The following is a 14675-nucleotide window of genomic DNA, read 5'->3' on the forward strand; positions in this document are numbered from 1 at the left end:
GTGTGCGCGCGCGCTGTGCGTGCGCGCATCCCCGAGCTGGTTTAGCTGCATGCAAATGACTTTCTAAAAGAGTGGTGGATTACAAGGAGAAACTGGCAGTACTCTCAGACTTATACTGTGGGAAGATGAAGGAAGATGAAGGCCCAGTGACTTAGAGCCTCTTTTCTGTGAATTAACAGGAGACTTTGATCAACTGCTTGCAGAAAAATTGACATTCCTCTAAAAGGACTTCTGCAGGTGGAGACTGAGCCTACCTAGTCTTGCAGGAGAAAGGAAATAAAGGGAATTATTAATGCAAATGTAAGGAAAGTCAAGCTCAAATAGACCCCCAAGGGCTTAATCTGCATGCATTTCTTCTCTAATTTTCATTTGTTTGTTAGCGTGGGAAAAACAATGTCCCCAGACAAAAGGATTTTGAAGGTTTGTATGCTGGTCTTTGAAGAAGAAGGTTACAAGAAGGCAAGAGAATTTAAAGTCATGGGGAAGGACTTAACTCTGGCGTCAAGGACAAAGAAGAAATATAGCAAAGCTAAGAGTACTTTAATAGTTTAAGTAAAATATTAAATGATGTGGCATAAAAATATTAAGTTCTATAAATGCCTAGTTGTTACTCAGAATTTAGTCTGCAATAATTCAGTCTTCAAAAAGATAAATTTCTGAGGTAAAGTCATTTTTCTTTTCTAGACAAAATAACTTTTACAAGTTATTTCTCTAGATGCTACCTATGAGCGCTCATTAGCTGCCTTGACTCTCAGGGTGAATTCTTTCAGTTTGGCGATTGGTTCCTCAGCTGCAGACACATTCTTGTTCCCTTCATCTAAGTGGAAACTCTGAAAGTTATGTAGTTTTCGAAACAAGATGGAATTCTTTCAAGTTTGTATCTTAGGACACTTAAGAACCTGGATTTGACTTCCAGGATGGTTATACAAAAAGTAAAAGATCAAGTGCTCACAAGGTTAAATTTCAGGAAAGCCCTCTTGGATGCAAGACAAAGGCGGGGTGTAAAACGAAAACAAAAGTAGCTTGAGTTAAAGAGGTCATTTGATTTTAGTCTTCACTCAAGACTGCTCCTCTCTGCCCACTGAAACAGGTTGGTTTTTTCTTTTTCTCATTCTAACTTGGATAAGATTGTTTTTTAAAGCCCAAAGACTTTGTATATTTACCTATGTAGAGGGAGTCTTGATGCATAAAAGTCTAAATGTTTATATGTGCAAAAAAGAGCTATTTAAAAGCAGCTATACACTTTAATCTTAAAACTTAAATCTGAAAATAGCAGGATGAAAATATTTTATTTCTGGTATTATTTTAATACCATTACTTGCCTACACAGCTTTGTTAATGAGAAAATAAGTTTTGCTCTACCTTTTTTTTCTACTTTGTTTTATAAATGCTATCTTTTTTGTTGTTCTGGTAATAATTATAAAGACATCTAAAATGTATTCCTATATATCTGCTGAAGGATCATGTCTGCAAATAATTTCCAGTCCTTGTTTTACTTACTCATATTTTTAATAAGATTCTTATTTAAAAAATATTTCCTTAATGTCTTGTATTATTTGGGCATGTTATTCCTTATCACCAGGTTCAAGATTTGTGATGAATGAGAAAGAACAAAGTGCATACTGTGTTAATAATTAACACATAAGAAAATGATAATCAGAATGGTCTTCCAGATTGTAACTTTTCAAATAACCTTAAGGATAAAAATAGTCATTTTAGATTGTTAGCACCTGGTTTTTACATAACGAAAGAAGTTCTTCTATGTGGCATATTTCCTTGGGGGGGCTTCTTTGCTTTACTATCCAAAAAGGGTTAGTAAGAATAAGAACATTCTTTTGAAAATGTACAAGTTGGCACACTGTTTTAATTTTTTTTTTTTAACGTTTATTTATTTTTGAGACAGAGAGAGACAGAGCATGAACGGGGGAGGGGCAGAGAGAGAGGGAGACACAGAACCGGAAGCAGGCTCCAGGCTCTGAGCCATCAGCCCAGAGCCCGACGCGGGGCTTGAACTCAGGGAACGTGAGTTCATTACCTGAGCTGAAGTCGGACGCCCAACCGACTGAACCACCCAGGCGCCCCTACAAGTTGGCACACTGTTTTAAAAATAGTAGTTTCATTAATGATTCCATAAGAATGTTAGAGATTCTTCCAACTACAAAAGCAATCAAAGGGAAACAGAACGGGTAAGGAAGGAGCAAAACGAAACTCAGCACTAAAATAAAAACACCAAAAGTAATTTTTATATACTTTTAAAAACTTGTGAATTCTGTGCAAGCTTATCTTACTTCAATAGGGTGTTAATAACCAATATAGTAAAATAACTAGTGATGAGACAAGAAGATTCCTGGCACATCATCATCTATCCATTCTAGAGTAATAGCTTTATACCTCTGCTGGTAAAACCTTTAGTTTAACAAATATTTACTGAGCACCTAGTGTGTGCCAGGCACTCTCCAAGGTATTAATCAGAAACATAAACCCAATAAGTCACACTCTTAGGGAACTTAAGCACAGAGGGAAAAGGTAGTCTAGGAAACCCATCTTTTCCATAGGATGGGGTCCATTCTCTAAGAGTGAATGTAGGTATGTATGTAGATATAGCTATTGGATCAGGAAAGTCTTCTGGCAAGGTGAGATCCAAGTTAACTGAGGAGGAAGTGGCCCTTTAAGGGAAGAGCAGGAAAGAGTCTATTAGATAAAGGAACAGAATGAGTAATGATGAAGATATGTGCTGCAGCATGGTGTATGCCAGCAAAGTGCTTCAAATGAGTACTATTACTGTCTACAGCATAAGGCACATAGTAGAGAAATGTAGCAGGAACCATGGGTAGGACCACATTAGGGAGGGACTCTTGGGCATAATGCTAAGGAGCTTGGATTCTATCTTTCAGGTGAAGAAATGTGTCTTTTAGGGGAGAGCTAAGCAGAAGAGTGACAGATTGACATTTTAGAGATAGAGCTCTGGTGGCAGTAAGAAAAAAATTTTTTTTAATTTATTATTCAGAGAAAATGTGTGTGCACATAAGCAGGGGAGGGGTAGAGAAAAAGGGGGGTAGAGAGAGAGAATCCCAAGCAGACTCTGCCTGTCAGTGCACAGCCTGACACGGCTCGAACTCACGAACTGTAGTATCATAACCTGAGCTGAAATCAAGAGTTGGATGCTTAACTGACTGAGCCAGCCAGGCGCCCCAGAAAAATATTTTATTTTTTTGATGTTTAATTTTTTGAACAATGTTCTGTCTTTTTTAATGTTTATTTATTTTTGAGAGAGAGAGAGACACACACAGACACAAAGTGTGAGTGGGGGAGGGGCAGAGAGAGAGGGAGACACAGAATCCAAAGCAGACTCCGAAGCAGCTCTGTGCTGACAGCTCAGAGCCCAAGGTGGGGCTCAAATCCATGAATGGTGAGATCATGACCTGAGCCGAAGTCGGACACTCAGCTGACTGAGCCACCTGGCGCCCTGAAAATAATTTTATTTTAGATGAACAATTTAATTTACTGACAATATACTGCATAAGAATCACAAAGTTGTATATGTAAAAAATAATAACATTGTTATTCCTTTTGCTGAAATCTAATTTTTCATATGTTAAAAACTATTTTGTGGGTACCTGACTGGCTCAGTTGGTAGAGGATGTGACTCTTGATCTTGGGGTTGTGGGTTCAAGCCCCATATTGGGTGTAGAGATTACTTAAAAAAGGTAAAACCTTAAAAAAAAAACCCAACTATTTTTACATAAAAGTCATTACTTTCATTTAGGGTTTAATGACTAAGAAAATTCCTCAGGGTATTAATTTTATCTTTCATGTTTAAATCCTAGCTCTTACACACAGACTTGTAAAACCAAAGGATGAAAAAATAACCTTGGGGATATATTCCTAAGTGGTTTCCATTAAAAGGTTTCAAATTTCAAAGAGTGGCAGATTCAGTCTCACCTATGTTATGGCAACAATCTATTCTCTAGTTTTTGTTGTTGTTTTTAATATTTATTTATTTTTGAGTGTATGCATATTTATTTTGAGTGTATTTATGTGTGTATGCATAAGTGGGGAGGGACAGAGAGAATCGCAAGCAGGTTCCACAATCAGCATGGAGCCTGACTCCTGTGCCTGTGAGATCATAACTTGAGCCGAAATCAAGAGTCAGATGCTAACTGATAGAGCCACCCAGGCGCCCCAATAATCTATTCTTGAGTAAAAGAACAAATACATGCTAGATCAAAAACTGTTTCCTTTTAAACAATATTAAAATGAATATTCTGTATTCCTTTTGACATTTAGATTGGAGCCATGGCTTTGGAACACAACCAGTCAACAGATTACTATTATGAGGAAAATGAAGTGAATGGCACTCATGACTATAGTCAGTATGAAGTGATCTGTATAAAAGAAGAAGTCAGAAAATTTGCAAAAGTCTTCCTGCCTGCCTTCTTCACAATAGCTTTCATCATTGGAATTGCAGGCAATTCCATAGTAGTGGCGATTTATGCCTATTACAAGAAACAGAGAACCAAAACAGATGTGTACATCCTGAATTTGGCAGTGGCAGATTTACTCCTTCTATTTACTCTGCCTTTTTGGGCAGTTAATGCAGTTCATGGGTGGGTTTTAGGGAGAATCATGTGCAAAGTCACTTCAGCCTTGTACACTGTCAATTTCGTCTCTGGAATGCAGTTTCTGGCTTGTATCAGCATAGACAGATATTGGGCAGTAACGAAAGCCCCAAGTCAATCAGGAGTGGGGAAACCATGCTGGCTTATCTGTTTCTTTGTCTGGATGGTTGCCATCTTGCTGAGTATACCACAGCTGGTTTTTTATACAGTAAATCACAAGGCTAGGTGCATTCCCATCTTTCCATATCACCTAGGAACATCAGTGAAAGCATCAATTCAAATGTTGGAAATCTGCATTGGATTTGTAATACCCTTTCTTATTATGGGAGTATGCTACTTTGTCACAGCAAGGACACTCATCAGGATGCCCAACATTAAAAAATCTCGACCCCTCAAAGTTCTGCTCACGGTGGTTATAGTTTTCATTGTCACTCAGCTGCCTTACAACATTGTCAGGTTCTGCCAAGTCATAGACATCATCTACTCCCTGATCACTGACTGTGACATGAGCAAACGCATGGATGTTGCCATCCAAATCACAGAGAGCATCGCACTCTTTCACAGCTGCCTCAACCCAGTCCTGTATGTTTTTATGGGAGCATCGTTTAAAAACTACATCATGAAAGTTGCCAAGAAATATGGGTCCTGGAGAAGACAAAGACAAAACGTGGACGAGATTCCTTTTGACTCAGAAGATCCTACAGAGCCAACCAGTACTTTTAGCATTTAAATGTAAAACTGTCTCTTGCTTCGATTCACATGAATGATGCTTCTCCCCAGAGAAAACATCTGCTTTATTCTGAAACTTAAATGTTAAACACTGTGGTGCCAACTTATAACAATCAAAAGGTGGGGGAGGATGGGAGAATGTAGCAGCCAGGAAGAAGAGGAAATGAAATCACAAGTGCACAAAACATGAACTTAACATTAACAATATAGGAAAACAGTATTAACAGATGTTAATAATAAAAACACTATGCTATAAATTAGGCCATCTGAAACAGATTAATACAGAGGCTTATATAAAGGAGCATTTATAATTATTTTAAATGATCTAAATTTTAATATAAGAATGACTTCACTGCATAATTTCAGTACTTGAATAACTATACAGCAAAATTTAATCCTTTTTTCCCATTTCGTAGTTTGTGATTTTGTAAGACCCCAGACAGAATAACAATTTAACAATAAAAAAATACATAAAAAGCTTTAATGGCCCTTTTAATACATCCGTGGTAAATTTTTTTTTTCTTTTTCTTTTTCTTTTTATCCCTGCTAGATTTCTGAACACATAATTTGCTTCCATGATGTCAACTTTCTTTAATAATAACTTGGTTATCTTATTAGATTTACATGTATACTCTAGAAGAAATCTTTAGATAATCATATTTATCCAGGTTCCAATTTTATGACTTCCTAAAGGGCTCATCCATTTATGTGAGTCTATTACCGAGGGTTAAGAATACATTTTCTCATGTATAGATTCTTATTTTTTTGCTTAAGCACTTGTATTTTTAAGCAATGAAGAAACGTGACACAATAAATGATTTCTAATAACATGTACATCTTATCTCTTTAAATACAATTATTTATAAGTTATATTTCATTTAATATATCCCTATTAAAATTTAATTTTGATAGAAATTACCATGATCACAAATAGTGTGCACGGATATGAATTTTCTCTCATAAACCTTAAAAAATTGTGAATTGTAAAACTGAAAAAAAGACATGTTTTCTGCTCTTAAATATCACCTAATCAAGATATGTTATTTTAAAATTACTTTTCTTTTTAGCAAATATTTCTAAATTTCAATATGCTTTTAAAGGCAGAATTTAAGGAACTATGATCACAAAACTAATAACTATGTATCACATTATTCTAGCACAGCACCTGGCACAAAGGATGGATCTGAATACTCACCACTGCTCCACCATTTCTTGCCATTAATTACATAGCTATCTCCGTCTTGTTGGATGCTACATTCAATATTTGTGGCATCACTTGAAGCTACATCGGGCTCTATAAATAAGCAAAGGTTGAATTTATGGGCAGGCAGACATCATCTACTTACAAAAGAGACTTTGAATAAGGAAATGTGAACTCTTTGAGGATAGAGGCATGTTCCTTCCCTTCCCCCCATCCCACCCTGGTCCTCCCATAACCTACACATAGCAGGTATTCAAAAAGTGTACATTGGAAGAATGAATTTCGAACACTGGGATCAGCAATCTGAATTGTGCTCTTGGCTCCCTCACTGGTACATGATTTGAGATAACTCATGGAATCCATTCTCCAAACATCAAAACTAGATTAAAATGTTGTTCTTTATTTCCCACAGTGAAAATATACTAAATACTTACAAGTCAGATTTCCATATAATTTACTATTTTAGACAATTTCTAACTATGCCTTGAGAATTCCATCTCACCAATTTATTCTGCATGCTCAACACAATGTCTTCAGAAAGTTTTTCATGGGACACCCTTACACAACTGCTTTATTATATGGCATTTCAGAATGTAAAGGCTAGCCCTCAATCATAGTAATATGCACTTGTTAATATCCTGCTTTTTTAAATGGGTCCTTCAGATATTTTGTGTATTCTATTTCTAAAACTAGAAACCCAGTTCCTTTAGACGGAGCGGTGTACTTGCTCTGTAACCTCCAATTAGTGCTTTGTAGAAAACACATCATACTATAGGTGTTCAATAAATGCCTCTTACTGATTTTAAATGAAGATCAGTTTTGCTATTATAAACATATGCAATATTATAGAAGAGTTTAAAATCTGGCCAGAATTATGGCCAGATGACATATAGTTTAATTCTAAACTCAACTATAGAATGACTTTTTCCTTTGAAGAATTCGTTATTGCTGTTTCCTATGTACAAATGGTACCAAACCCATTTTCATTAACATGCCCCTAATTTTACTTCCCCACATGAACATAATTTGAACAATGTGACTAGCATTGGTGAATGTTCTATTTTTCTAGGTTTATGGCAGGGTTAAATATTTTGTATCAACATAAAATTATCACAAATATGAGTATTTCATCATAAGGGCAAAAAAGATATTAAATATCCATAGATAACAATTTTTGAAATGCTAGTCAAAAGATTATGAAGTTAGGTTTACCCTGCGCTAAATGGCTAAAGTAGACAGGCAGAAAACATCAGCTGTGGTAGCCTCCCAAATGGGAGGGCAATTTTATTCTGCACATTTAAAAATGCCAAAATTTGAAACTGTACTCAAAACAATCATATTTACATTTCTAGCCATGGGTGAATTTGCCTGAAACACAGAGGCACCTCCCTCCTTTCTTTAGCTCATCCATAATAGCTAATAGTTATCCAGGATAACTCACTGCACAAGGGGAGAACCGTGATTTGCTTTTACCTGTCATACAGAAGCAGGACGAAATGTTTCCTTGAAGAAGAGGCTCAAGCCACTGCTGCTTCTGCTTTTCACTTCCATATAGGTGGAGCACCTCCATGTTCCCTGTGTCTATACATAAGAAAAAACATTTCTTTTACATTTAAAAATTTATCAATACGAAATCCAAACTTATGTTGACAATATACACATGTACCTTTTAAGTATTTGCTAACAAAAATATTTTGAAACATAAAATGTAAATATAATTTATAATGAAGATATGACATAGTTATTATAAGTATATGGCATTTGGTGCACATTTATTCAACTTGTGAATTACACACACTTGTTTGCTTCATCTCAATAAATATTAGTCAGGCTCTAATGAAGTCTGACTCAATTAGGACTAAGGGAAACAATTTACTGGCTTAATCTTTCCCGGCTCTCTTGCAAATATGCTCTGCTAGGGGTGATGGCTCCTGGAAAACAATTATCATTACATGTTCTATTAAGAATCCAGCCCTGAGACTCCTGTTCCTCAAGCATACACTGTGCTTTCTAACTTTCATACATTTGCTTGTGCCAAGCCTTCTCTCAAGTACAAATCTACCCATCATTCCTAAGTAAATTCCTGCTTCTGAGCCACTTGCATTGTGAAGAATCTCTGATTACCCAGTCAGAAATATCTCCTTCCTCTGAACTCACAGAGCAATTGTCTCTACCTCTACCAATGCTCTTACTTCTGTATGCCCCCTACCATCTAGAAAATACCAGGTCAAATCTCGAGAATGCTAAACACAGAATCCCTGATAGAAAGTGACGGCAGATAACTTCAAAGACCCTTTCCAACACATCAGAGGGTGTTGTTCAGTGACTGACACACGAGTATCATTCTCATATAAAAAAAAGAATACTTCATGTCTGCTATGGAGCAAAATGCTCTAGAGGCTTTCCTCTGATATTCACTCCTATCAAACTTCAAAAAATGTTATCTGAAACCCTTCCTTTGAAAACTGATTACTCAAAATTTTGAGGAAGCATTTTTCAATATCACCTCTTAAAATGACATTATGGATAGTCACTGAAATGCCTATGAAAACTGAGTTAAATCCATGTTAAGTCTCTTAAAATATGTTTGCACTCTGGTTAGACACTAACAGAGCCAAAATTATACTAAAATGCACAAAATTCGTATAGATGAACAAATTCTTAAAATTTGTTAAAGCTTAAAAGCTTTTTGAATGAGGGAAAAAATGAGTCCTCAGGTATAATTAATGAAACTCATCATTTTCTTTGCTTATTTTAAATTGTTTCTTGTTATAGTTCCAATGAAGTAAATACTGAATTAGATCTTTCCAAAAATTATCAGTTTATTCTGAGAAGCTGGCAAAACAAAGTTATATTTTACAGGATGGGAAAAAGCCTAGGTAAATTATTTCTACAAAAAAATCACCAGCCCCCAAATCAGCCCCAAGGCCCCCAAATTTTCTAGTAAGAGCTTTAGAATTAAAAATTGCTATTTTCAGGGGCACCTGGGGTGCTCAGTCGGTTAATCGTCCAACTCTTGATTTCGGCTCAGGTCATGATCTCATAGTTTGTGAGTTCAAGCTCCATGTGGGGCTCTGCACTGATGGCACAGAACCTGCTTGGGATTCTCTCTCTTTCCCTCTCTCTGCACCTCCCCCGCTGGTGCTCTTTCTATCTCAAAATAAATCAATAAACATTTCTAAAAAATTCCTATTTTCAATATCCCGATATATAATACTGTATGACTTAATGAAGGGCAAAAAAACAAAAGACAAATTGGGAAGCTACATATGGTTCCCATAAGGTTTTAGAACTATTTGAGAAGCTTGAGTAGAAATTCATCTTTTATGCTTAAGAAAACTCCCAAAGTATTTAATTGACATCAGTTACATTCCCTTCTTCATCTGCTCTGGAAATGCTCCAAAACCCAGTCCCCAAGGGCTTCATGAAGATAGCTCCACCACAAAGAGTAAACGCCTAGTGTTCTACTTACAGTTTTACACATCTTTGTTTGCTAAGGAGAGTAGCTGATCAAACTTTGGTCAAAGAAAATGTATTTTCCTGGCCAATTTAAAAATTTCAGCAGAACGGTGATGTCATTTAGATAATACAACTAATAGACTCATGAAACTTTAATACTAGAAATTTTAATGCTAGAAAAAAGACCTTCCAGTGAAAAGTGAGTTCACGGGTCAAATGAAGAAATAGTGGCAGAGCAGTGTCTACAGAGGAAGTCTTCTGTGGCATTATTTTTCATATTATGACCCATTAGTAGGTCATGAAATAAATTTAATGGAATATGGCTAACATTCTTTAAAAAATGAAATAGATCAGAATAGAATACATTAGATTAGACTCAGTGGAAAATATCTGAATATGTTGCATGCAATAAGGGAAACTATTATTTCACGAAACTCTTTTTCAGTCCCCCCGCCCCCCGCCCCCTGCCTTGTACAATCCATCCACAAATATACACATAAAACTACATAGGCTACATACTGGGTCACAATTTCTTACTATGAGTAGCAATAAAAAAAAAGTTCTAAATAAAAGACTACCAGTAATCCTTCCATGAAATTATGCCCCCTTTGTAGCATAACATAATAGCTTCACACAAATGAGATGAAATCTTTAGAAATTCTAGGATAGATTTCTTGATTTTTACAATAGCCTCATTATTAGATTAAAATATAGTACAGCAGTAATTTGATAAACTGGTGTTTTGAAGAGGATTTCCTTCCACTTACCACGTCAGGGATAAGTTCAACCATCATCAGAAATCCATGAACTATCTTAATAGTTGGAAATAAATGAGAGTTAAAGTCCAGGGTGCAAACACTGTGCTATGCAACCATATTGTGTTTTCTCTCAGACATCCAATATTCTTCTTTTTGGCAGTTCCATCCTTCATTAACCCTTTTTGAGAGAGCTTTAGCACTAGAGCCATACAATAAGCACAATAGGCAATATCAAGGTCTAACTTGTGCAGTGACAACATAGGAGATCATACCATCATCGTTCTACAACAAATAAAATGTTATTCCTTGACTAGTAGCAACAGAATAACTAAAGTAACTTGGGGGGAAAAAACAAAAGACATTTACAGGGTCTACCCTAGACCTACTGAATCAAATCTTCAGGAATGGAGCCTGCGAATTTGTTTTTTAAGTTCCTTAGCCAGGTCTTTGGCAAATTCAGGTTTGAAAACATCTTCTACAGACTACATTCTAGGTTTATACCTTCCATATTACCTTTTTGAAGAAAAATTGGCCTTCTTTCCTTATCCTTCCAATTTTTATTTATTTATTTATTTATTTATTTTTAAATTTTTTTTAATGTTTATTTATTTTTGAGAGAGAGAGAGACAGAGCATGAATGGGGGAGGGTCAGAGAGAGAGGGAGACACAGAATCGGAAGCAGGCTCCAGGCTCTGAGCTGTCAGCACAGAGCCTGACACGGGGCTCGAACTCACAGACTGTCAGATCATGACCTGAGCCAAAGTCAGCCACTTAACCGACTGAGCCACCCAGGCGCCCCTCCTTCCAATTTTTAATGGCATCCTTTGGAGGCATCCTTGACTCCCTCATATCCAATCAGGAAATCCTCTTTGCTCTTCCTTCAAAATATATTTAGAATCTTTCCACTTCTATTCCACTGATATCAGAACAAACAAATCCCCATCATCTCTAACTAGGATTATTACAAGAGACTCCCTGCTTCCTTCCTTCCCTCGTTTTGTTAATTCTCAACATAGTAGTCAAAGTGATTCTTTTAAAGCTGAAGTTAATCTTGTCACTCTTCTGCTCAAATCTCCCATGGCTTCCCATTTCACAGAAGGTAGAAGCCATTACCTACCCTATAATGCCCTTTCCTCTCTGCTATCTTCTCTTACTAGTCTCCCTACTACGCTGGCCTCCTTGGCTATACACCAATCACACTCTTGTCTTAGGGTCTTTGCATTTTCTGTTTCCTCTGCTATGAAAATTCTTCTCCCAGATATCAGCATGGCTAACTCTCTCATCTTCTTTAAGTCTTTATCGAATGTCATTTTCTCAGTAAGGCCGATCCTGACCATTCCATGTTAGATTGTAATTTGCATTTCTTGTTCCCTAGCATTCCAGCACTCCCCCCTACCCTAAGTTTTTTATTCCCAAAGCACTTTTCATCTTCAAACTTACTACATAATTTACTTATTATATTATTTATTTTTAATGTTTATTTATTTTTGACACACACACACACACACACACACACACACACAGAGTGCAAGTGGGGGAGGGGCAGAGAGAGAGAGAGAGAGAGAGAGAGAGAGAGAGAGACAGAATCTGAAGCAGGCTCCAGGCTCAAGCTGTTAGCACAGAGCCCAATGTGGGGCTCAAACTCAGAAACTGTGAGATCATGACCTAGGCTGAAGTCAGATGCTTAACTGACTGAGACACCCAGGTGCCCCTATTATTATTATTTTTTTAATGTTTATTTATTTATTTTGAGAGAGACAGAGAGTGCAGGGGAGGGGCAAAAAGAAAGGAGAGAGAGAATCCCAAGCAGGCTCCACACTGTCAGCTCAGACCCTGACAGGGCTCCATCCCATAAACCGTGAGACCATGACCTGAACCAAAATCAAGAGTTGGATGCCTAACTGACTGAGCCACCAAGTGCCCCTATATTTATTATTTATTTGTTTCCCTCCATTAGGATATCAGCTCCATGAGGGCAGGAATTTTTGTGTATTTTTTTCCTTGATATATCCCAAGGATCTAGAACACTAAATAATTAGTGAATAGATGGAGAGACAGGCTAACCAAAAGAGTTAGAACTCTCTAGCCATTCCAACTAGCCATAGAAATATCCAATACCCAATCATGAAACTGCAATCCTTATACTGCAATCCCTTTGGTGGTGATCTCTATTCACTAATACTCTTAATGTAATGATGTTTAACCAAGGAATAATCCAATGAGGACACTGGATCCATTTTTTAATATTTAAATCAAAGTAAGTGAAAAGTAAAACTACAGACAAGTTTATAAATCCATGATTTTGTGTAGAAAAACTTCCTGTCATAAAATAGACAAATTTCAAACACTCCTCAAAATATCTGAGAAAGTTTCGTTTTTAAATAATGTAGTAACCTGGTGCTTGGCAGTTAAAGACATCTGGAGCAAAAAAGCATTTTCCTGTTTCTTCAGCAATCAAGGCATAGTCCACCTGGCTGAGACCGCTTACAGCTGGCAAAAACAAGTTCCAGAGGCCTTCTGCTTTGGCCATTTCCTGTCAAGGTGATGAATACGCCAGTGTGATCATAATTTACCATGAACTAAAATAGTTTATTTTTAAAAGATATTGTTATTTATACTTTTTGCAATTTAAAAACACTTATGAAATTATTCATTTCATTTATCCTACAGTGTGTGAAACCAAATAGTTATTAATTCATTATAAAACAACAATCAAAAGGCATTAAAGAAATGCCTTTTCCTCCAAGTTTCCCTAGATTTGGCTGAAAAACTAAATTTGCTTTCTTGGGTACTCCTTACTGAATCACAGAATTATGATTACAGAATCTTACAGAATTCTTACAGAATCTCCCACATTTGAGCATAATTATGCCACACATACTATTTTGCACAGTTCAGTTGCTTATGTGTGTGATGGTTAAGATTTAAAAACATCAAATTTAGATTGAGCCCAGGTGGGACAATGTCTTGCTTGACTTCTGTCTCAATTGAGTGACAGATGGTAGTGAGTGGTGTTGACCATATATTTTCTTTGAGCAGCTCTATGAGGCTGTCTCTGTCTTCATCACATACCATACACAAAACACTATGTAGCCTAATTTGCATACTACATATTCTATATTTTCTTTTTAAAAAGTTATTGATGTATTTATTCACTACATACAGAACAACAGCAAATAACAAACTGAGGTCTCAAAAAACAAACAAACAAAAAACACCTGCATTAAAAAAAAACCAAAAACCTGTATATAAATTTTCCATTATTAAAGGTTTTCTTATTTTCTTACCTTGAGTTTATCAATCACTGAAGGTTTTTTCCATCTGTCCACTGAATTTTCATTTTGAACATAGAACTCAATTACCTCCTTAAAGTAATAACAAGAAAAAAGTTCATTAGCTAAAGTTAATACAAAGTAAATAATGCCATAAGCTGCTAATATCCAAAGTAAACATATTTAGATGAAGAGGTTTTTAAAGCTGCTATTTGATCAGTAATATTTCTTTCTGAAGCCAGATATAGGAGTATAAAAAATTCTAGAGGTTTGCTGCTCACAAAATTATGCTGCCTCAATATTAGATGACAGCCTTATAAAATCTTGTACTAAGATTTGAATGTTCCAATTTTAGCAACACAGCACACTGGATGGTCATAAGAACCCCTCTTAAAGCAGAAAAACTAAAAATGCCAGAGAAAATATTTAAAATAATTTTAAAAATACATGTAGTAATGAATAGCTGTGTCAGAAGAAAAATAAGGAAATTTCTCAAAGGTCAGAAATAAAGAAGCCTGAGTTTTCAAGTGTTGCTAAAGTACTTGTTTCAAGCCACCATTAGCAAAAATTAGCAAAACCAATAGTTTAACAGACTCACACTCCCCAAAGACTACAAACTAATGATCAGATACAGAAT

General features: G+C 36.2%; 2 protein-coding genes across 2 annotated transcripts in view; one reads left to right on the forward strand and one right to left on the reverse strand.

Annotated features, from left to right (window-relative positions):
- The window catches only part of ACAD11 (acyl-CoA dehydrogenase family member 11), a 92588-nt gene that overhangs the window by 38385 nt on the left and 39528 nt on the right, over positions 1 to 14675 (reverse strand). Inside the window, exons 10-13 of the mRNA XM_058729908.1 lie at positions 14054 to 14131; positions 13161 to 13299; positions 8023 to 8130; positions 6544 to 6642 (exon numbers count right to left, since the gene is read on the reverse strand). Of these exons, the coding sequence (XP_058585891.1) occupies positions 6544 to 6642; positions 8023 to 8130; positions 13161 to 13299; positions 14054 to 14131 (424 nt within the window). The remainder of the gene's footprint in view (positions 1 to 6543; positions 6643 to 8022; positions 8131 to 13160; positions 13300 to 14053; positions 14132 to 14675) is intronic.
- ACKR4 (atypical chemokine receptor 4) lies at positions 811 to 6182 on the forward strand. The gene is made up of 2 exons (XM_058729912.1): positions 811 to 1090; positions 4288 to 6182. The coding sequence occupies exon 2, from the start codon at positions 4297 to 4299 to the stop codon at positions 5347 to 5349; it is 1053 nt and encodes a 350-aa protein (XP_058585895.1). The 5' UTR covers positions 811 to 1090; positions 4288 to 4296; the 3' UTR covers positions 5350 to 6182.

Source organism: Neofelis nebulosa, chromosome 5, assembly GCF_028018385.1.
Source record: "Neofelis nebulosa isolate mNeoNeb1 chromosome 5, mNeoNeb1.pri, whole genome shotgun sequence".
NCBI classification, from domain to species: Eukaryota; Metazoa; Chordata; class Mammalia; order Carnivora; family Felidae; genus Neofelis; species Neofelis nebulosa.